This window comes from Aethalodelphis obliquidens, unplaced genomic scaffold (assembly GCF_003676395.1).
Source record: "Aethalodelphis obliquidens isolate GAN/ISIS:26980383/991018 unplaced genomic scaffold, ASM367639v1 scaffold37, whole genome shotgun sequence".
NCBI classification, from domain to species: domain Eukaryota; kingdom Metazoa; phylum Chordata; class Mammalia; order Artiodactyla; family Delphinidae; genus Aethalodelphis; species Aethalodelphis obliquidens.
In genome coordinates this window covers 15,849,622-15,872,058 of record NW_020837981.1, presented here as the reverse complement: position 1 = coordinate 15,872,058, position 22,437 = coordinate 15,849,622, and the positions used below count along the sequence as shown (strand labels likewise).

Here is a 22,437-nt window from a genome sequence, read left to right as displayed (position 1 = left end):
TTTTATTTCATAAGTTGTATTAAAACACAAATTGCTGGACTCCATGCCCAGAATTTTTTATTTCATAAGTCAAGAATTTACATTTCTAACAAGTTCCCAAGTGATGCTGATGCCGTACTTAGAGACTCACTACAAAAAGAGCATGAAGTTTCTAACACCATAAATGTATTAAAACTATCTTTCTAAAATGTATTTTATAAATTTAATTTTTATTCTCAAAGGGGAGAAAAAGTATTTTTATTCATTTAATTTGATTAATATTCCTGTTTGTGCTCTATGGTAACCAGTTATGCTTAACATAGGGTTCACATTAACAATTTAATTTTCAAAAATTACTGTGTATTTCCTAAACACCAGGCACATGCTAGATTTGGGGGATAAAATGATGAACAAGTCACTAACTCTCTGTCAAGGTATTCTCAGTCAGTGAGGAGACCAATGTAAAAATTATAAAATATAAAATAAAAAGATAAAGATACAATGCTTATGAACACAAGGAGAGAGCAATAACTCTGCCCAGGAGACAGTCAGAGGGAGCTCCAGAGATGAGGTGACATTTGAATGGGTCCAAAAACATATACAAAAAAATGTCCAGCAGTTCCATAAGGGGGGAACAGGCATCTTGGGCAGAGTGCATGGATTAATCCCAGGGTAAACAATTCAATATGGAAATAGATGTGGCAAGAGGATAGGAGAGGGTGGAGTTAAGGCTGTAAAGATCTGCTGGAGCCAATGTTCATGATTTCTTCTTTATCTTTGTGGGTTCAGAAATCCAAAGTTCAGTTCAACAGCTACTGTGTGGCAGGCAGACTCCAATACTAGGCACCAGGGAGAGAAGAGAATCTCATGAATGAGCCATACACCTCTACCCTGAGGATCTAATCTAGAATTTACTTTTGAAGATGTCTTTTTTTTTTTCCTCTCTCTCTCTCCTTAAAATTAGTTTTGGTTTCATTCCTATAAGGAAAAGGCAGGATTAACATCCCCCTGAATTGCTGAGAGAAAATTTGAGGCAGGTAAAGTTTAAGCAACTTGCTTTTATTTACCCAGTAAATGGGCTTGCACAAATTTTGGCATCCAGTCAAATGGCTGGTCCTCAGGTGCAGCTATCAGGCAGGGCTCTGAGCAACTATCCAGCACAGTGTTTTTCAAATGATCCAAATAATTTAAATTATCCTTCTCTAGTTTCACTGACATTCCGTTTGGACACCTAGAGTGGCTTTACATGTCCCTCAATAATGCCAAGCAAATATGCTGTTTAAAAAGAAATAAATTACCCCCAGAGGGTACAAGCTCATAAATCTAAATTCATATGATTTCAGAACTTCCCTGGTGGCGCAGTGGTTAAGAATCTGCTTGCCAATGCTGGGGACACGGTGTCGATCCCGGGCCAGGGAAGATCCCACATGCTGTGGAGCATCCCATGCACCAGAATTACTGAGCCTGCGCTCTAGAGCCCGGGCTCTAGAGCCCGTGAGCCACAACCACTGAAGCTCGCGTGCCTAGAGCCTGTGCTCCACAACAGAGAAGCCACCGCAATGAGAAGCCTGCGCACCGCAACGAAGAGTAGCCCCCACTCGCCGCCACTAGAGAAACCCTGCGCGCAGCAACGAAGACCCAACGCAGCCAAAAATAAATACATAAAATAAATTTATAAATTCATATGACTTCTCAACTACTCATATTTATCTTTTATAACTCTTTAGTTTTTAATAATCAAATTAGTATATGAATATAATCCTTTTATAAACAATAAAATAGTACGGAAAAAACTAAAATCCCATTTGACAATTCCCTGTCCCACTACCTTCCCCGGAGTTCCACTGGGTTTGTTTTTGAGAACACAGTAGACACCTTCCTGAATTCTAATCTTGGTTCCATTTACCATGGAAATGTAGGGAAATCATAAACCTCCCTTGTTCAAATAGCTTAGTCATTAAACCTGCCCATGGGTATGCCTGGGAACACTGAGGCTTATTTGTCCCTCTGTAACTAACTGTCTTAGCTTGTTTACAGTCTCCTGTGGCTACAGACAACAGAAAGTTGATTTCTGTTATTCTGTACCTGTTAGCATAAAAGAATCCACTTAGCTTTTGCTTATGACTACTGCCTCAAAACAAGGATACTCATTAATAAATGCCAGTTTAGTTCTTTGAAAATGTAAATACTTACTAATAGAGCACTGACTGGCATTCAAAGTGTACTTGAACACAGTCTACTTGCTGGTGAAAAGAAAATGAGTATAAAAAAGAATTACAAATTATAAGTAAAATAAGTTTTTAAATAAAAATTTGGAAGAAAGTCTATTTTTAAATTAGTTTCATTTAGCTACTAAGACCATATATATATATATATATATATATATATATATATACACACACACACACGCACACACATACACATATATATGGCATTCAACTACTTTGTGTTTACTTTTACCCATATTTCCTATACTTAATAGAAGCTCTGAAACACTTCCTTTGTTCAAATATTTTTAGACTCGTTCTGATTTCCTCAACTACATTTATGTTTGAATACCCACTGTTTTGGATGGAAATTTTTCACTTTTCTGTTAAAGTTTACAGTTCTCATCTTATCGTCATGACTTACCATTTATCAACCAAATTATTGTCCCCCGCTTCCTCTCCCCACTGGTAGCCACTAGTTTGTTCTCTATATTTGTGAGTCCGTTTCTTTTTTGTTATATTCACTAGTTTGTTGTATTTTTTAGATTCCACATATAAACGATAACATACAGTATTTGCCTTTGTCTGACTTATTTCACTTAGCATAATACCCTCCAAGTCCACCCACATAGTTGCAAATGGCAAAACTTCATTCTTTTTTATGACTGAGTAGTATTCCATTGTATAAATATACCACATCTTCTTTATCCATTCATCTGTTGATGGACCCTTAGGTTGCTTCCATATTTTGCCAATTGTAAATAATGCTTCTATGAACACTGAGGTGCATGTATCTTTTCAAATTAGTATTTTTGGTTTTTTTCAGATACATACCCAGAAGTTGAATTGCTGAGTCATATGGTAGTTCTATTTCTAGTTTTTTGAGAAACCTCCATACTGTTTCCCACAGTGGCTGCACCAATTTACATTCCCACCAACAGTGTATGAGGGTTCCCTTTTCTCCACATCCTTGCCAACATTTGTTATTTGTATTCTTTTTCATAATAGCCATATACATATGTTCTTTATAGATATTCATATTCATATATATAATATCTAGTTAATACAAAAGCAAGCAGTAATGGAGGAATAGAGAAACAATAAAGACATGACATATAGAAAACAAATAGCAAAATGGCAGACTTAAACCCCACCTTAATTACATTAAATGTAAATGGCTAAATTCACATCAAAGGGATTTTTTTTAAAAGACATGATCTAACTATATGCTTTCTATAAGAGACAAACTTTAAATTCAAAGACACAAATAGATTGAAAGCAAAAAAATGGGGAAAAGATATGCCATGCAAAGTATAACCAAAAGAGAGCTGGAGTGACTATACTAATAACAAACAAAATAGACTTTAAGACAATATTTGTTACTACAGACAAAGAATGACTTTTTTTTTTTTTTTTTTTTTCGGTACGCAGTGCGGCCTCTCACTGTCGTGGCCTCTCCCGTTGCGGAGCACAGGCTCCGGACGCGCAGGCTCAGCGGCCATGGCTCATGGGCCTAGCCGCTCCGCAGCATGTGGGATCTTCCCAGACCAGGGCACGAACCCGTGTCCCCTGCTTCGGCCGGCGGACTCTCAACCACTGCGCCACCAGCGAAGCCCAAGAATGACATTTTATAATGATAAAAGTATCAATCTATCTGGAACATATGACAGTTATAAATATGCACCTAACAACAGAACCCCAAAACACATGAAGCAAAAACTGACAGAATAGAAGAAATAGACAAATCAACAATAATAGTTGGAGACTTCAATTGCCTAGTTTCAATAATGGATAGAACAACTAGACAGAAGATCAACAAGATTTAACAACACTGTAAACCAACTAGACCTATCAGACATCTCTAGTACACCCCACAATAGCAGTAAACAGCACATCCTTCTCAAGTGCACATGAAGCATTCTTCAGAATAGACCATATGTTAGGTAGCCCATAAAACAAGTCTCAATAAATTTAAAGGCCTGGAATCATACAAAGTGTGTCCTTCAACCACAATAGTATAAAATTACATTTTAATAACAAAACAAAAAGGAAATTTGGGAAATGTGGAAACTAAACACCATTCCCCAATAATAAAAGTGAAGCTCCCCGGAGAAATGGCCGATTCTAGGGCCAGGGTAAAGAAAATACCAGATGAGCCTGCAGCATCTTCTAGTACCAGAAAGTAAGGCAGTCTCAAAAAATAAAAAGGATAGGGGCATGTCAAAGGGATATAGAAGCCAACCTGAAAGTGCTCCCAGTGGCCTAAGCAAGAACAATTTGAGCAACAAAATTAGTAATGTAGTAGTAGATTATAACCCAAAGTACAAAAATGAATATCCACGAGTCTGTACTGACATATATAAAAGATGAAAGAATGAAAGAAAGAAAAACCTTACAGAATAATATGAAATAATTTATCTAGCTACTCTCTCTTCCAGGAGATGGAGTTTATTTATTTATATAAATTTATTTATTTATTTATATTTTTGGTTGCGTTGGGTCTTCGCTGCTGCGCGCGGGCTTTCTCTAGTTGCAGAGAGTGGGGGCTACTCTTCGTCAACGTGTGCGGACTTCTCCTTGCGGTGGCTTCCAGGAGATGGAGTTTAAATACCCCTTGAGTATGGGTGCACTCAGTGACTTGTTTCCAAAAGAGTAGACCATAGGAAGAGGATAAAAAGCAACTTCACAGTGGAGAAATCTGGCAAACACTACCTCACCCAGGTGATTAAAGGTAACACCATCAGTGATAAGTCATGTTGACAGCATATACTTTTGATATGGTGTGATGGGAATGGCACTTTACTTCTGTAGTCTTCTTCCCAAGAACACATTACTCTTGTCTAATTATGCCAAAGACATCAGAGAAATTCCAACTGAAGGATATTCTACAAAGTACTTGACTAGAGGATGCTAAGGAAAATGTTGACTAATGTAATTTAGCATCCCAGATCAGATACTGGAACACAAAAAGGATGTTACAGAAAAACAAGTGAACCCCAAATGAAGTGCAGCGTTTAGTTAATAGCAATGGACCAATGCTGGTTCATTACTTGTGACAAACATACCATAGAATGTAAGATGTTAACAACAAAGGAAACTGAGTGAGAGGTATACAGGAACTCTTCGTACTATCTTGGCAACTTTTTTGTAAACCTACAACTATTCTAAAATTTTTAAATAATTAAAAAAAACAAAACTGAGGCCTGCCAATAACCATGTAAGGGCGCTTGGAAGCAGATCTTCCATCAGTTGAGCCTTGAGTAACTGCAGGCCCAGCTGACACTTTTTTTTAAAAAATTTTATTTATTTATTTATTTATTATCTTTGGCCACGTTGGGTCTTCATTGCTGCACATGGGCTTTCTCTAGTCGTGGTGAGCGGGGGCTACTCTTCGTTGCAGTGCATGGGCTTCTCATTGCGGTGGCTTCTCTTGTTGCAGAGCATGGGCTCTAGGCACGCAGGCTTCAGTAGTTGTGGCACACGGGCTCAGTAGTTGTGGCTCACGGGCTTAGTTGTTCTGCGGCATGTGGGATCTTCCCAGACCAGGGCTCAAACCCGTATCCCCTGCATTGGCAGGCAGATTCTTAACCACTGCGCCACCAGGGAAGCCCCCTGTTGACACTTTTGATTGCAGCTTTATAAGAGACCCTGAGCCAGAGGCACCCATCTAAGCTGCCTTCAGGTTTCAGACCCACAGAAACAATGAAATAATAAAAGTCTGCTGTTTTAAGCTGCTAAGTTTTAGAGTAATTTGTTAACAGCAATACTAAGTAATACAGTATGATTTCTTTTTTTCCCCAGTTTTACTGAGATACAATTGTTACACATTACTGTGTAAGTTTACGGTATATAGCATAATAGTTTGACTTACATATATTCTGAGATGATTACTGAAGTTTAGTTAGCATCCATCACCTCTTATAAACACAATAAAAAGAGAAAGCAAAATAAGAAAAATGTTTCCTTGTAATGAGAACTTTTAGGATTTACTCTCTTAACAACTTTCATACATCATATAGTAGTGTTAATTATAGTCATCATGCTGTATATTACAACCCTAGTACTTACTTGTAAAGTATAATTTTTTATATATAATATTCAGAAGCAGCCACTGCAAAACATAGGGACAAGATGCAGTCAATCTGTTTGAATTATATTTCTCATTATTCCTCATTGTAAGTTAATCTGTTCTCATTCCAGTTTTTACAAGAGATTCTAGACCAAATTTACCTAGCCTGAGCCTATCTCCCTAAACTATCAGAATGTAAAAGCAAAATATACGTTGGTGATCGCCAGCTATATATACTAGCACATATTAATTTCCTACTAGACACATCCACTTGGATTGTATATGGCACCTCAAAATCAGTATACTCAAGTCCTATATTCCCTATGTCAGTTACTACCCACCATCAAACCCTAAACCAAAAATAACTCATCCTTGACTTTTTACTATCCATCCACAGCTTCTCTAATCAATCACTAAATCCTGCTGATAATGGCTCCTAAATATCTCAAAGACATCCTCTTATATCTATCCCAGTACCATTGTTCTAATTTAAGAGCTCATCATCTCTGCTGGACCTTCTTTGCTAGACTGTGGTGAAAATTAGTTACTTAAATAAGTGCCTCCACCCCCAATATAACCATAGTTATTTATACACTAAGAGGCATAGGTACATATATGAAGAAACATATTTTTATCTACCACTCAGAAGCTTAAAATCATGTGTGAGGGGAGAGGGGAATGGTGTGTTACTCTTAACGGTACAGTGTTTTCTAAGTTATCAATGTGCTTATAAAATATGAAAAGCAGTACAATAGTTTGACTTAAATTCCTTAAGTAGCTATCTTTTGTAGCTGCTTTCCCTGTTCTTCACAGCAATCCACTGGGACAGAAATAATGTTCAACACTTTTAATTATTTTCAAAAATTAGAGAAAGTGTGCTGGGTGCTTTTTTCCTTTTAAGTTGCAATTTGTTTACTTAGTAATTATTCCAATTGGATGAGACCTTTTGGCTTCCCTAATCCCAGAATGAACACTAGGGTGACTTGAAGATACAAACAAGTATCAAGAATGTAAACTGTAATTAAGTCTTGCCTTGAGAAATAATTTTGAATTATGATGGAGAAGACTACTGCTTTCTAAAGAGAGTAGATATATATGATATAAATCAAAGAACAAGCATTTCACAAAACCTTAGTAAGACAGATTTAGTGTTCAAAAGGCATTAACCACCTTAATTAGACACACTCCTAGAAACTTATTTGTGGGTTTGTTACGTTTTTAGCTTATTTGATTTTCCTGTAGATAAAAATATTGTAATCCAGTTTTTACATTATTTCAGAATGCCAGTGGGGGTATGTGAACAACTATCTTAGCCAATTTTTAGTTAATATGCCTTCCCTCCCCCAAAAGAGTACAGTCTCTTTCAATTTCTCTTTCTTTCTTTTTCAGGCTCTGCATGGAATTTTCCTGTTTCCTTCATCCTGGTGGTATAATCAGGATCACGTGTTAGCTGTCTTGTTTTCCTCTGGGCCGTGTGGGTACTTCTATTTCCTTCTCCTTTTTCATCTCTTCTCTCATTTTGGCCTCTAACAAGACCCTCTGCAGGGTCCCTCTAATCTCTGTACTAATAGGAAAGCACTGAAATGACGAAAAGGAAGACAAAGAGAGAGAAAAAAAAAAGCAGCTGGGAGTCCTTAGTTCTAACCATCTCTATGGAAACAATTCCACAGAGACCAATCTGGAAACAATTCAGTACGGACCACTGGAGCAATGGTGAGCCAATCTCACCAAGCCTTACAGGACTCAACTTGCAAATGAGAACAGTTGATAGACTTTTTTTTTTTGAGAAAAGTAATAAAATAGGAAGCCAAATAAAAATTAAGTTTACCCCTATATAACATACTTTTTTTTAAACTCAAAACTTCCTACTTGCTGTAATAATAAAAAAGTCAAAGGCATGCATGTGCTAATTTCAAGTCCTTCCCAAGCATTCACACTGGCAAACAGCAGAATGCCCAATACAACGAAATGTGGCCAAAAAAACAAAGCAAGCATTGCAGTTTGGTGCTGAAAAGTCTTAAGAATGATTTTAGGATTATGGCCCGTAACAATAAAAATATGTGGAGAGAATGGCAAACTCATTCAGGCAGTAAACAGATTGTTTGAATTCACGCAAGGGGTAAAAGGGATTACAGAATTCCATCTACCAAATCAGATTGAAAGACAGAAAGGATAAAGTAGTGATGTAATTTGAATCCAGGGAAGAACTCCACCTGAAGCGGGAGCTTGGAGTCTTACTAATAAAGCAATCATTAGAGAGAGAAAAGAAAGCTCCCCCGACACCCTCACAGTGTCAGACACCAAGATACCAAGTTTCAGTCCTGTTCAAAAGTCTCCAGCCAATAAACCGTTAACTGCAGGTCTCCAGAGATGCTAACTGCAGTGTTAGTTAGAAATAACTTCAATTTGGGGACTTCCCTGGCAGTCCAGTGGTTAAGACTTCGCCTTCCAATACAGGGGGTGCGGGTTCGATCCCTGGTCAGGGAGCTAAGATCCCACATGACCTGGGGCCAAAAAACCAAAACATAAAACAGAAGCAATATTGTAACAAATTCAATACTTTAAAAATGGCCCACATCGGGCTTCCCTGGTGGCGCAGTGGTTGAGAGTCCGCCTGCCGATGCAGGGAACACGGGTTCGTGCACCGGCCCAGGAAGATCCCACATGCCGCGGAGCGGCTAGTCCCGTGAGCCATGGCCGCTGAGCCTGTGCGTCCGGAGCCTGTGCTCCGCAACGGGAGAGGCCACAAGAGTGGCCACGTAACGGGGAAAAAAAAAAAAAAAGGTCCACTTCTTAAAAAAAAGAAGTAACTTCAATTTGCCTAAAATGATGTTTGTTCCCTCAAAGGTTATTTACATCTCCAGGTAGGTACATAGTGCTTTAAGACCCTAAGCCCCTGGAGTAAAAACCACTTGGGTTTAATTCCTAGCTTCTGCCACTAGGTGTATGACCTTGGGCAACTTTTTACATTTCTCTAGAACTCAGGCATACCATCTGTAAAATGGGGATAAAAATAATTATTTTTCAGGGTTATAAAGAGTCAGTGAATTGAGCACAGCATCTAGCTCAAGCAAGCTCTCAATAATTGTGAGCTATCCTTATTACATTATCCAGTTTCGTTTTTCTATCTCTTGTAAATGATGACATTGCCCCTTCTCCCTTTCTCTAAGGGTTATTTTGAGGGAGTGGTCTCAAGAAAGACAGTAGGGCATTATGACCCAGACAATTCTTACTGTCGCACACTTGTCTTACGCAGGTTTGAGAATGAATTAAAGCCACGAAATGGAAGTTTCCATTATATGACGGTGACTGGCCTCCTGTCTCCACCCTACACACTGCAAACCTCATGAAGGAAAAATTATTCAAGCTTCTCCACTGCTAATACCCCTTGCGCCCCCTCATCCCACTCTCGACGGGCTTCCTAGTGCCTGTAGTACAAAGTACAAAGTCTTTGGATACTGAAGGTGTACAACTTAGGTTCGTCCACATTTGCAACCTTCGGGAACATTCCTGTACTCGAACTCATTTCCTTCTCTCCCTCGCATTTGACATACGTTCCTTCGCTTGCACTTTAACTTGCATTGATCTCGGTACCAGGACTGCCCTCCACTCTTACAGAAATTAGGCTTGCTTGTTTTTTGGGTTTTGTTTTTGTTTTTCCCTAAAAGCTGTCACTAGGAACCTCGGTGGTATGCGAGTCTGCACAACCAAAAATTATTTTTTAGGCGTCACTTGTTCGTGCAATTTTCAAGAATGCAAAGCACTATTCAGAAAACCCGAAATCGGGTGCCTCAAGCGGCTGATGGGTCACTGAGATTACAAAATGGGAGACATTACAGGTGAGAGAGAATGCGAAAGCGAGAAGAGGAAGCGAGGAGTGATCTGCAGGGAAACTTCAATCATGAACATCCTCCCCCTCGCCCCCAACGATGGGGCGGCTGGGCCGGCAGTGTCAAAGCCGGGGGAAGGAGCCCCAGCCCAAGAACCTAAATCAGGGCCTGGTGGACACTCTTGTATCTTCCCAGCTGAGAAGCCCTACTATTTTTACCGCATAATGCAAACATGGTGGACAAGAAATGCCCTCCCCGCGTTTGGCAGCCGAACCACGTGGCTCCCTTTCCACGCAGGTGACGCTGAGGTAGGGGCGGGGCCTTTACCGAACTTGTTCTTGGTGCGGCAGAGCAGCAGAGAACTTTTCCACACCCCGACGCCACGGTTCCTGCAACACAGGACCACTATTGCCTCTTCACATCCTCCCCGAGAGAGCAGAAAGGTGACCTCTGAGGAGCTGATAGTTTTATGGGAAGCAAAAAGGTGGAGTTCGCAACCTCTTTCTTTAACTGGACTACCTCCGGGCTCCTCTCCACCTCTCCCCACAACAACCGGGCTTCTCACCACCGCGCAAGCGCACTTCCTGCCGTCCGCTCCAAGGCTGGGCTGACTCTCTTGTCTCGCGTGAGTGGGGCCTGCCGGTCTTCCTCGCTCTCGCTCCACCCCCTCCTCCTCGCTCGCTCTCTCCCATCCCCCCAAGCCAGTCGCTCTGCTGCGCAGCTCCCTTAGCGGTTGCCGCCGCCGGAGACGGTTGGAAGAACCGTTGTGGGAGCGCTGCACGAGGCGGGCGACTTCTCCCTGCTCACGACCGGACCCCCTGAGCACCGGAGTCGGTGCTACTGTCGCCCGACAGGGTATCTGAAGTAAAAGGGGGTAGGTTGGGCTGGTGGTTTCGAGAGCGGAGTCGGGAGAAGGACGAAAGAGCGACTGGGAGGGGGTGGGGCTGCGGGGGGGAAGTGTGGAGGTCGCCGCTCGGAGGCGGCCAGGCTGCGCCTCCCAGGCGATCTCCCACTTCAAGGAGGGCGGCCTGCCGGGGGGAGGATTTACTCAGGTGGAATTCAGTGAACGAAACCGAGCCCCGAAGTGGGGGTCATCCAGCACTTCTCCTTTCCCTGCTGGTTTGGCCTCCGCCATTTTGGGTACGGCGGCGCGGCCAGCTCAGCTTCCCGCCCTTCTCATCTCTTTCTGTTTTTTGCCCATCAGCTTCCGAAAACTGATTTATAAGTCCGTGGGGTGGTTAAAGGTCCGTGGAAGGGATGAGGGTGGGGAAGGAAGCGAGCAGGAAAAGGCTGGGCACTTGGGTGGCGGGAGGATCTGGGCCGTCGGGCGCGCTCCCGATGGAAATGGCGCCAGATGGGCCTGGCCTCCCACCGCGGCCTCCCTTCCTCCGCAGTCTCGGCTGGGCTACCTGGGCCGGCGGGACTGCGAGTGACTTCTGACGCAGATTCCCAAGATGAGAGAGGCTGGAGCTGGGGGAGGAAAGCCAATGGCGACGAAGGCGCTCAACTCCCAAATCCAGGACAAAGGAGCCAGACGGCCTCCTTTGTAATTCCGCCGCCCGGTGGCGAAGGTTTTTAAGCCAGGCTTGGCTGCCGGGCGGGGAGGGGGGGAAGGGGCGTACTCTCCCTAGCTCTTTGGTCTCTAGGGCAGCTAGATAAACGAAAAGTCTCCGGGGCGGAATAAAGGACGCTTAGCCGGCCCTTATAGTCCAGATTTGGAACTTCGAAAAGAGTACGTACTCATTTTCCAAAGGGTTTTTTTTTTCCACGCTTCTCTTAAACGTATCGAAAGACTTTGTGGGTAATTGTTTTGTAAGCAGAAAAGCGGGTGACTTACCAGATAGGAATGTGAAATGGACTTATTTCAAATAGGTCGTCTGGATCCAGTGAACTGTGGAACTAGGCTTTTGGAACCTGTGGGCGGGGGTGGGATGGTTTAGCAGTGGTTTTGTGTAGTTTGGTAAATATTGATTGGGTTAGAATTTAAGTAGGAGTTTTATTTTGGGGAAACGGTTGTTAAAACACAACCAGTGATGGCAAAACTGTGTATAGGAATTGAATGATTAAATCTCCAAGGGTTGGATTTTCTGCAGAGATTGTTTGGGGATTAAGGCTGTAGAAGTAAGATACTTCAAAATACAGTTAGGGTTTATTTTCTTTTGGTAGCTAAGCATGTTTTCTATTTGGTGTAGGGCTGTAGTAACGTTTTGACCAAGAAAATAAGCCTGCTCAACAGAAAGGCAAACTGCAAGTTCAGTCATGTGATGCTGTGATGATTTTCGGTCCTTAGAACAGTCGGAGAACTGGTTCTGTAATTTTCACTGAAGACCATACAAAAGGGACAGGCAGGCTATTTTTCCAGCTTTAAAAACAAAAAACTCTTCCTGTTGTTGAAGATGTTTTATGATTCTTGTGGACTTTGAAAAGAAAGCCCAGAGTTTTCTATACTAGTTTCCTAGTATGTGATGTAACAGTTTCCCTGCTTGGATTACTCTAGAAACCTTTTTTTCTGCCCTCTTTTTCATCTGCATCATAATCTGGAAATCCATCTAATTGCCTTTATATTTTTAATAACTGTTCTGGTGTTCTTGGCTGAACTGCAGTGGCTGGTAGCATTGTTTTAGAGAAGAACTTGATCATTTTAGAGACCTCACCACCTTTAGGTACTAGAGGTGTCTCTAATTTTGTTTTTATTTAAAAGTAATGATGGGACTTCCCTGGCGGTCCAGTGGTTAAGACGCCGCGCTCCTAATGCAGGGGGCACGGGTTCCATCCCTGGTCGGGGAACTAAGATCCTACATGCCTCATGGTGTGGCCAAAAAAAATTAAAAGTTCAATTAAGGAGCAAGCACAGTGAAAGGGAAATGATGTAAAATTACCATGTTAAGCATTTCATCACCACTTATTGACCAAATATTGAAGTTCCTTCTCATTTTTTTAGCAGCAGTGGACTACCATTTAGAAAGTTATTAATGCATCAAATTCTTACTGTGTGTATTATACTTAGGAAAATAGTATATGCCTCTATGTTATAAAGGAATTTTATCTCTTGGTCTCTGTTAGATGCTTTTAACAGCTTTGGGATACAGTTCACATACCATAGACTTCACCCATTTAAAATCACACAACATGTGGTCTTTTGTGACTGGCTTTTTTCACTTAGCATAATGTTTAGGAAATTATATTTAAAATCTCATATAGAACTGACTGAAGTTATTTTAGTATTTCAACTGCTGGTATTTTAATTGGTGCTAACACTAGGAATTCTTTAAAAAGCATTGTGATTAGCCATGACACTGTTGCGAAGAAAGGTTGAGGTGGATTATCCTGAATAATTAGGAAATGCCATTTAGGTAGTTGCCGAGACAGCTTTATTAAGGTATTAGAGCAGATTGTCTTTTTTTATGTGTTTAGAGTTCGTCTTGGTTTTGTTTTGTAAATAGAATTCTAGGTTCAAATTTTGAGTTTTGAAGAGATAGTAGAGTATGGCTTTCTTTATTGTGTACTCTTCATAAACATGGGATGGAGAGTCACCCTATAAAATAGTTTGTCTTCCGAATCTGCTTAATTTATCCTGATTTAGAATTGTGTTAACAGCTTGGTATTTTTTTATAGGCTATGTTTGTTGTTTTTATATAGGTCTCATTGATATAGGCTGATCCAAAAATCAGAACTAGTTTGCCTAGTATTTCTTGGAAAGTGCTAATAAGATTTATAGTAAAGATACGTCAGTTTTTGTTTTTGTTTTTGGTATTTGTTCCTGAAACAGTACCTTTACATTGAAAAAAAGGAATGTTCTAAATGAGATAAAACCACCATATCTACGGTCTTTTCACAACAGATTAGATTGGCTTTGCAAAGTTCTTAAGTTTTTCATGAGGAAGTTAATATTTGAGGTTAGAGCCTCCCTATTTTTTCCTATTCTGTTCTTAAATTCCCCTTTGTAGAAAACAGTTTTTAGGTTGCTGACAGTTTTTGTTAAGAAAATGATAAAGATCTCCAAAATGTCTCAATTTTTTCCTCAAAGCCTACTTTCAGGGTGACTCTAGAGCTAGTTTTTTAATTGTCTAGCTAATCACATATCCTAGTAAACATTTCCAGAGACCCCTTTTTTTCCTCTTTCTCTCTGCTTTAGACAGTTCCTAAGGACACTTGAAAACTTAAGCCTTTGTTGACTTTGAAAAAGACTTGTAACAGTCCTTATTTCCTTTCAAGATTCAGGATGGTTTCCTATCCTTTAAGGTTCAGTTATTTTGTTTGTGGGTTATTTCATTAGTTTTACAGGGCCCCTTAAAATCCAATAACAATGGCCACCATTGAATGATTACCATGTTGCAGACAAAGCACGAATTCCTTACCAGTCCAGTGAGGTGTAAGTACCACTGCTGCACTTTACAGTTAAATGCAGAGGTTAAGTAGTTTGCTTAAGTTAAGTAGCCAGTGAGTGGCAGACTAGGGATTCAAACCCAGGGTTTCCTTTCTCTTAAAAGTTCTTCCCAGTTATTTTTGTGCATAATAATTAGTTGTAATGTCAGATAAAAATTTGCATTCCTATTTTGAACATCTGTGTCTAGAGTGGCACTTAGCGTTCAAAAAAAACAGTGAAACAAGTACCAAATGTGATTCATGTGATTCATATGCCAGAGGTATTTGCTTAATAACCACATTTGGATAATTTCTACATTAGCTTGTTTTAAATGTGTGGATTCTAGGGAAAAAATTTTACTCTCTTGAGATGCTACCCCTAACAGTTGCACTGATAATTAGATTGTGTGAAATTAAATATTAGTGAATACTGTTTATATGAAATATAATCCTCAAGCTTAAAGGAGTCAAGTGAACAAATTGTTTTGTTTACAGGGGAGGAGGTGGTGAGGGAAAGGTTTGAAATATTCAGGTGAGTAGGATTCCTACAGCTGCATAGTGAAATTTATAAGATGTGGTAAGTTTCTGCAGCTGAAGGACTTCTGCATTAACCTCTTTAAAATGTTGGGGAATTTTAAAAGAAAGGATGATTGTCTCTTGGGAAGGGAATTTGGTGGATGGGTTCTTTTTTTGGGGGGGAAGGAGGGTGTCTGGTACCGTTTTTAATACTTTTTGAATGTGATTGCATTACTTTTTAAAAAGTTCTGTCTAAAGTAGTGAGTAAACTGGTTTTTAATATTACTGTCTTCAATAATTTCTAAACAGGTGGCTTCAAAAAACTGAAAGCCATTCACTTTTGAGTGCCCTTTTATCTCAGTTTTAAAAGTCAGCCTAATTAACTCAGTAATTGTAAAACTTGCTTTTGGGGAGTGTTTAAATCAGGTTTAAACACAGATAGGAATTTTTCCCCCTTCGAAAACAATTTGGTGTGTTCAGAATTATAGTGCATCTATTAAGTTGAGACTTTTAATACCATTTTTCCAACATCAAAGGAGAATACTCATTGTACTTGTGACTTAGGCTCTTACTGTGAATGAATGATGGTACTATGTACAACTTTTGGGTAATTAAGTTTTAAAGAATTTGCATAACTATTCAAGTGAATAATAAAACCTGGAAAATTTGAGATGTGAGGAAGAGGCTAGAGTTGACATTAAGATGACAGGGTGAAGAAATAGAGTTTGAAGACTGATGGTGGAATTATGTAAGTTTTCTTAAAATTGGTTAATATATAATATTTGATACTTAGAAATTCAGTACTTTGGTGGGGGGGGGGTTCAGGTTTCACTGCCTTTTCGCAGTCTTTTTGTCTACCCCCAAATAGAAGGTGTTGTACCGTTGTATCGTGATGCTGTCACTGAAGTCACTGAACCATAGTTAACATTTCCTGTTGTGCACCCACTGAGAGGTGTTTCTTCAGTACCTCTGGCAAGAGTGTATTTTGATTGACTGCTTTATGTGCTTGTTTATTTTTTATAGCATTTAAATCAAACGGTATTGAGATGGATTGGGTTATGAAACATAATGGTCCAAATGACGCTAGTGATGGGACAGTACGACTTCGTGGACTGCCATTTGGTTGCAGCAAAGAGGAAATAGTTCAGTTCTTTCAAGGTACCTCTAGTATTAGTCAAAGTTTAGTAGTATTTTAATTTTATATTTCTATTACTCAGTTTTTAATTTGTAAAACCCATTTGTTTGGGGGACTTTTTGATTTGAGTATATCTGGGTTAATGTATTAAGTTACGAAATGTGCTCCAGTTAATATTCAATACAGAATGTGTAAAAATATATAAAACCTAACTAATACGCAATAAACTTAATTGAGAGTAATTATGTGTGATGAAATGAATCATGAATTAGCATATGGAGCATAGTTAAGTTTGATTTTTTTTTTCCATGTAATATTAGGTGGGCTTTTAGAGTGTGTGTGTAATTTTAAAAGACATTGGTCGCAGAGAAATTTTTATGTAATCCAATAATATTTGAAAAAAATCTTCCTTTTATATTATGGGGTGATGGGAAAACTAAGCTTTTTTGTTTTGTTTTGTTTAGACTTGTTTTAAATATTTGATTCAGATGGGAATGTTTCAGCCTTTAACACTGTTCCCCTTGATGGGGTTATTTGTCCTTGGGTTAAAGGGTTGGAAATCGTGCCAAATGGGATAACATTGACGATGGACTACCAGGGGAGAAGCACAGGGGAGGCCTTCGTGCAGTTTGCTTCAAAGGAGATAGCAGAAAATGCTCTGGGGAAACACAAGGAAAGAATAGGGCACAGGTGGGGATGGAGAGTTTGGGATGGTGTTAAATTTTTATTTTTGGGGGTTGTGGGTCACTATTGCTTAAATGGGGGGGTAACAGTAACATTTTTCTGGGGTAGTTTAAAAGAATTGATAATTATCTAAATTTAACTTGGAAACTACAGATTTGGGTGGGGAATTAATGCTATAATAGTTTGCTTAAATTAAAATTAGATTGTTTCCATTTTTTGTAGGATGTTGATAAATGCTTTTGTATAATCAACTTTTCTCTAAACACCTATTACATACTAAAGGAAACAAGCTTAAAATTATATTTTGTGAATTGTTTTCAAATGATTTGTATGTAAAACTTAAATATTAATTATTTAAGTTTGTAGGTGTAAAAAATGTTAACTTTTGGTGTATTTAGGCAATTTAAATTGGGTTATATCTAGATGTAGAAAAACTTACTGCATTTTGCCCAATATTTTATTTACTCTAGTACGTTTATGCTGAAACCTGTACCCTAAACCATTTTCAAATAGGTATATTGAGATCTTCAGAAGTAGCAGGAGTGAAATCAAAGGATTTTATGATCCACCAAGAAGATTGCTGGGCCAGCGACCGGGACCATATGATAGACCAATAGGAGGAAGAGGGGGTTATTATGGAGCTGGGCGTGGAAGTATGTATGACAGAATGCGACGAGGAGGTGATGGATATGATGGTGGTATGTGTATCTAATGAACAAAGGTTCTGTTGTCATTTTCTTAATGTTCCTGACACTTTGTCAAGAAATACAGAAATGGCAGTAATTCAGTACCTACTAGGTTTTAAAACCTGTTCATGAAAAGATGGATTCCCATGGCCAGCTATGGGACTTGATTGATGCACATATTGGCACCTGGTTTACTTAACACAAAAATTTTTTAAAGATTGTTACGTTCTGACATTTTCTGTTTGGCATCAGGGTGAAAATTAATTTTGATGGCTAAATGGATCCTTTTCATATTTTTAATTTCCACTAAGTGTTAACTGATTTTTTCATATGCACTAAGTTGGAAGTTGCAAACTTTGTGGGAGGGCAGAGTTGCCAGACTGCTTGCCACAAAACATGCTTTTGTAAACTGGATTATAGAATTTGTCTCTTCAAAGCTTATTCGTGTATTTCTCCTTAAATTACATAGGTTATGGAGGTTTTGATGACTATGGTGGCTATAATAATTATGGCTATGGAAATGATGGCTTCGATGACAGAATGAGAGATGGAAGAGGTAAAATATATATTAAAGACATAGTCATTTTTAGGTGAATTTCAGTATTTGCTTTACATGCACTTAGTGGTAATATAGGTGACTTGTATACAAAAGTCAACTCAGGCATATTTCAGTGCATTCCTGCATAGGGCTTTAATACAGATGTATACTTACAGGAAAATTCTCCATTTGATATTTAGAACAACTATAAGTATTAAGATTTCTTGGGATTGTCAAAAAAAGGGGTGTAAATAGGAAAAGGTGTGTATAGGGAAGAAATAATCTTTGGAAATCTTATTCTCTAGGTATGGGAGGACATGGCTATGGTGGAGCTGGTGATGCAAGCTCAGGTTTTCATGGTGGTCATTTTGTACATATGAGGGGATTACCTTTCCGTGCAACTGAAAATGACATTGCTAATGTGAGTAACTTTAGTAATTTATTAGTGACTTTATGCATAATCACAGTCTCTAAATTTTAAAACTCTTTAATGTACTCATCTTTGTCTTTTTAGTTTTAATGTCAAAAATCCCTTTAATAGGAAAATACATATGTCCTTACCTTCACTAGTTGATGAATGTGTGTCCGTTGTGTGCCAGCCTACATAAGATTCAAGCAAGTTAAAAGCTACATTTATAAAGTCCAGTTAATAATTTCGTGAAAGACTGACGAGCAGAGTGGTGATGACTGGAAGATTTTCCTTGTGTCAGGTCTTGAAAGTGTTGTAAATATGTGATAAGTCAGTAAGTTTTAGTGGTGTGGTTTAGCTTTCTAGGCTTATGTGATAATCAGAAATTGAACTGAAAATAATGGTAGTAGATGCTGCTATTACTGATTTGAAACTGGTTTGTTTCAAATTGGTTAGAGAATCAGCAAATTTCGGCCCATGGGGCCAAGTCAGTCACTGAGTAGTTGTGATAGAGACCCAGTGGCCTACAAAGCTGAGGGTATTTATTTATCAGCTAGCACTTAAAGAAAAATTTTGCTGTTGATCTTACTGAGAACCAATTGGACTAAGTTCCAGGTGCCTTTTGGGGTCACTTAAATCTGGTTAACTTGTGATTAGAACTAAATGATGTATTTTGGGAGCTCTGCATATACAGTGGGTAGGTTTATCAAACTCCATTGTTCTGAGTCATTTAACACCCAATTTCTCTGCATATGTCAGTCTCAGGTGACTTTTTTCAAACAATTTTGAAATACCTTTCTTGGGAGTGGGCTAGGGGAGCTTACTCTTCTCCCTCTCAGTATAGTAAGGAAAATATGGCTTTTTCATTTGTTTAAGGTAAACTGTTCTCTAACTTAGAAATGTTTTTTAAATTTAATATCCCCTGGCTTATTTTAAAAGAGATCTCTTCTTTTCATTTGTTTTAATATACTTAAAACCAAAGTGTGTGGTAATTGGCTTTCAGTAATCTAAATAGAAAAGTAAAATAAGTGTTTTCTTTAGTTCTTCTCACCACTAAATCCAATCCGAGTGCATATTGATATTGGAGCTGATGGCAGAGCAACAGGAGAAGCAGATGTAGAGTTTGTGACACATGAAGATGCAGTAGCTGCCATGTCTAAAGATAAGAATAACATGCGTAAGTGGTATAACTTTCTTATTTGTAATTCCTCAAATGTAAGAGGTTCTGGGATCTGTAGGTAACTCTTAGCAGTCTGGGGCCTGAAACCATGTGGCCTCTAATAAGTTCAGACTTCAGTGGCTTTCTAGGGGGCTTTTTATTGAAGTTTACTCAGACTCTTAATACTTGACAGATTATTAGAGTTTAAGTTACTAAAGAGAAAAAAATAAGTATGTTTTTTGTACTTGCCCGAGTTTCTGTGCCATTTGCAAATTGTTTCTTAACGTATTCGTTGATAACTGGGGTAAGTTATTCCTGCATGTCATCAAATCTGTTTTTAAGCCATTCAATTTTAAACTCCACTAGTGATTCCCAAATCTGGCCACACATCAGTCACTTGATACTTAATAAGTTGTTCCAGACCCTACCCTCAAGCTACCCTCAATATTCTAATTCAGTATTATGAATGGGCCTGGAATATATTTTTAAGACGTATACCAGCAGGTTCTAAAATAATGTCAGCCCTTTTATAGATAAGGAAACTGAGGTGTCAAACACTTGTTACTTGTTCAAGCTTGAACAGTTTGAACAAAACTTAGATTTTAGTCCTATCTGGCCTTCACTTTGTCACTCCACTAGGAATTTGCAAGCATACTTTTTCAAGTTAATATCAGCCATTCAACCTTTTCACACTTCTGCTGATAAATTTGATCCATCATTCCTTTCTTCCATATTACTTTTTTTCCCCTAAAGAACATCGATACATTGAACTCTTCTTGAATTCAACTCCTGGAGGCGGCTCTGGAATGGGAGGTTCTGGAATGGGAGCCTATGGCAGAGATGGAATGGGTATGTAAAGTTTTTAAAATAAGCTGACTTAGACACTTAGCAATCAGTCTCAAACTTTTTTTCTTTTTTTAAAGATAATCAGGGAGGCTATGGATCTGTGGGAAGAATGGGAATGGGGAACAATTACAGTGGAGGATATGGTACTCCGGATGGCCTGGGTGGTTATGGTAAGTGTCTGATTACTTTGGTTCAGTTTGTGTTAGTCCCCTTATGTGGTGCAGAGTTAAAGTTCATTTATTGTTCTTTTTTAAAAAAATATTTACTTATTTGGTTGCGCTGGGCCTTATTAGTTGCAGCAGGCGGGCTCCTTAGTTGTGGTTCACTGGCTCCTTAATTGCAGCATGCTTGTGGGATCTAGTTCCCTGACCAGGGATTGAACCTGGGCCCCCTCTATTGGGAGCGTGGAGTCTTACTGTGCCACCAGTGAAGTCCCTTTTTTTTGTTGTTTTCTTTTTTAATTGGAGTATTTACAATGTTGTATATATTTTTAATATCTTATGCATTTATATCTTCTAAACGGTTCTTAATGTCTTTTTTTCCCTAAGGCCGTGGTGGTGGAGGCAGTGGCGGTTACTATGGGCAAGGTGGCATGAGTGGAGGTGGATGGCGTGGGATGTACTGAAGCATAACCACCGATATAAAAGTCCTGACAACAGCATCTGGTCTACTAGACTTTCTTACAGATTTAATTTCTTTTGTATTTTAAGAACTTTATAATGACTGAAGGAATGTGTTTTCAAACTATTATTTGGTAAAGCAACAGATTGTGATGGGAAAATCTGTTTTCTGTAGGTTTTATTTGTTGCATACTTTGACTTAAAAAAATAAATTTTTATATTCAAACCACTGATGTTGATACTTTTTATATACTAGCTATTCCTGAGGATGTGCTGCTTTCATAAGATTTGGGTTGATGTATTTTACTATTAGCTGTACAAGAAGTAGTTTAGTGTAATCTTAGAGGACAGTGGTTCACCTCTGCATAAACTACAAGTCTTAATAAGCAGACATCTAGAATAGAGCTTGGAAAATAATTAGTGTAACTCTTTAATAATTTCTCCTTGACAATACTGTAAATATAAAACCTTAAAGATGAATTTAGGTGGCTTCAGGAGTATAAATTCAGCTAATTCTATATTATTCTTTTTCAAAAGTCATTTATCAGGCATAGCTCTGAAATGTTAATGATCTAAGAGGTATCTGGCTATATGAATATTCATAATTGTGTTACCTGCAGATGGGAGTGTTTAAAGTTTAAATTCTAGCACTAGATTTTAGAATAAATCCCCTCAGCACCTGACTGACGTACCAAAAAAATGTTACCCAAAAGTGATAGTTGTAAGTTCTCAAAATGTCTTAGACTAAGTTAAGGTTCTCAGTGACATGAGCATTCAGTGCAAGTACAAAGATATTTACCATGGAGTATAATTAATTCTCACAGATGTATTTTCAGTTTCCAGCCCAGTAGTTAAAGCATATGGTTTTTTAATAACAACTGTATAGATGACTACTTTAAAAAAAAAAAATGTAAGACACAAGTCCATGTCTTGAGAGTCTTGAGATTGGATTTTGCATCTGATGATATGTTTGGAGTTTTAGAGCCATTGTGTTAAAAAATTATATGTAGCAAGGAAAAGGTGCTTTTTTACTTTTAATCCCTTTGATCAATATGGCTTTTTTCCAAATTGGCTAATGGATCAAAATGAAACCTGTCAATGTGAATTCAGTTATTGAACTTGTTACTTGTTTTTGCTAGAAATGTTATTAATGTAATAAATATCATTGTGGGAGATAAGAGTAATGGCGTCTGTCCTAGAATGCTTTGTGTCAGTTACTGATTATAAATCAAATTGGTAGAAGGTACTATGTCTAATTGAAGATTAGACAGAGTGACTAAGGAATGATTTCTCCTTGTTAGAGAAGGCAGCTTGATAACGTAAGTGGAGCCTATCAACTGGAGTAGTGATTCATCTTATTGCCTGTACTCCCTTAATTACCTATTTAAGTACTA

The 22,437-nt window shown here is 38.7% G+C and overlaps 2 protein-coding genes across 12 annotated transcripts in view; one reads left to right on the top strand and one right to left on the bottom strand.

Annotated features, from left to right (window-relative positions):
- Positions 1–22,437, bottom strand: part of RUFY2 (RUN and FYVE domain containing 2) — an 82,890-nt gene that overhangs the window by 5,643 nt on the left and 54,810 nt on the right. The window lies entirely within an intron of this gene.
- On the top strand, positions 10,414–22,223 carry HNRNPH3 (heterogeneous nuclear ribonucleoprotein H3). 10 transcript variants are annotated; one of them, XM_027130115.1, is made up of 10 exons: positions 10,506–10,528; positions 15,990–16,124; positions 16,653–16,791; positions 17,299–17,483; positions 17,941–18,027; positions 18,315–18,430; positions 19,460–19,595; positions 20,331–20,426; positions 20,501–20,593; positions 20,972–22,223. In XM_027130115.1, the coding sequence occupies exons 2-10, from the start codon at positions 16,013–16,015 to the stop codon at positions 21,046–21,048; spliced, it is 1,041 nt and encodes a 346-aa protein (XP_026985916.1). In that variant the 5' UTR covers positions 10,506–10,528; positions 15,990–16,012; the 3' UTR covers positions 21,049–22,223. The 10 variants fall into 10 exon arrangements, with proteins under 10 accessions (XP_026985915.1, XP_026985916.1, XP_026985908.1 ...); XM_027130107.1 differs by lacking the exon at positions 10,506–10,528 and adding an exon at positions 10,550–10,569; XM_027130113.1 differs by lacking the exon at positions 10,506–10,528 and adding an exon at positions 10,781–10,940 and having other exon boundaries at positions 20,972–22,221.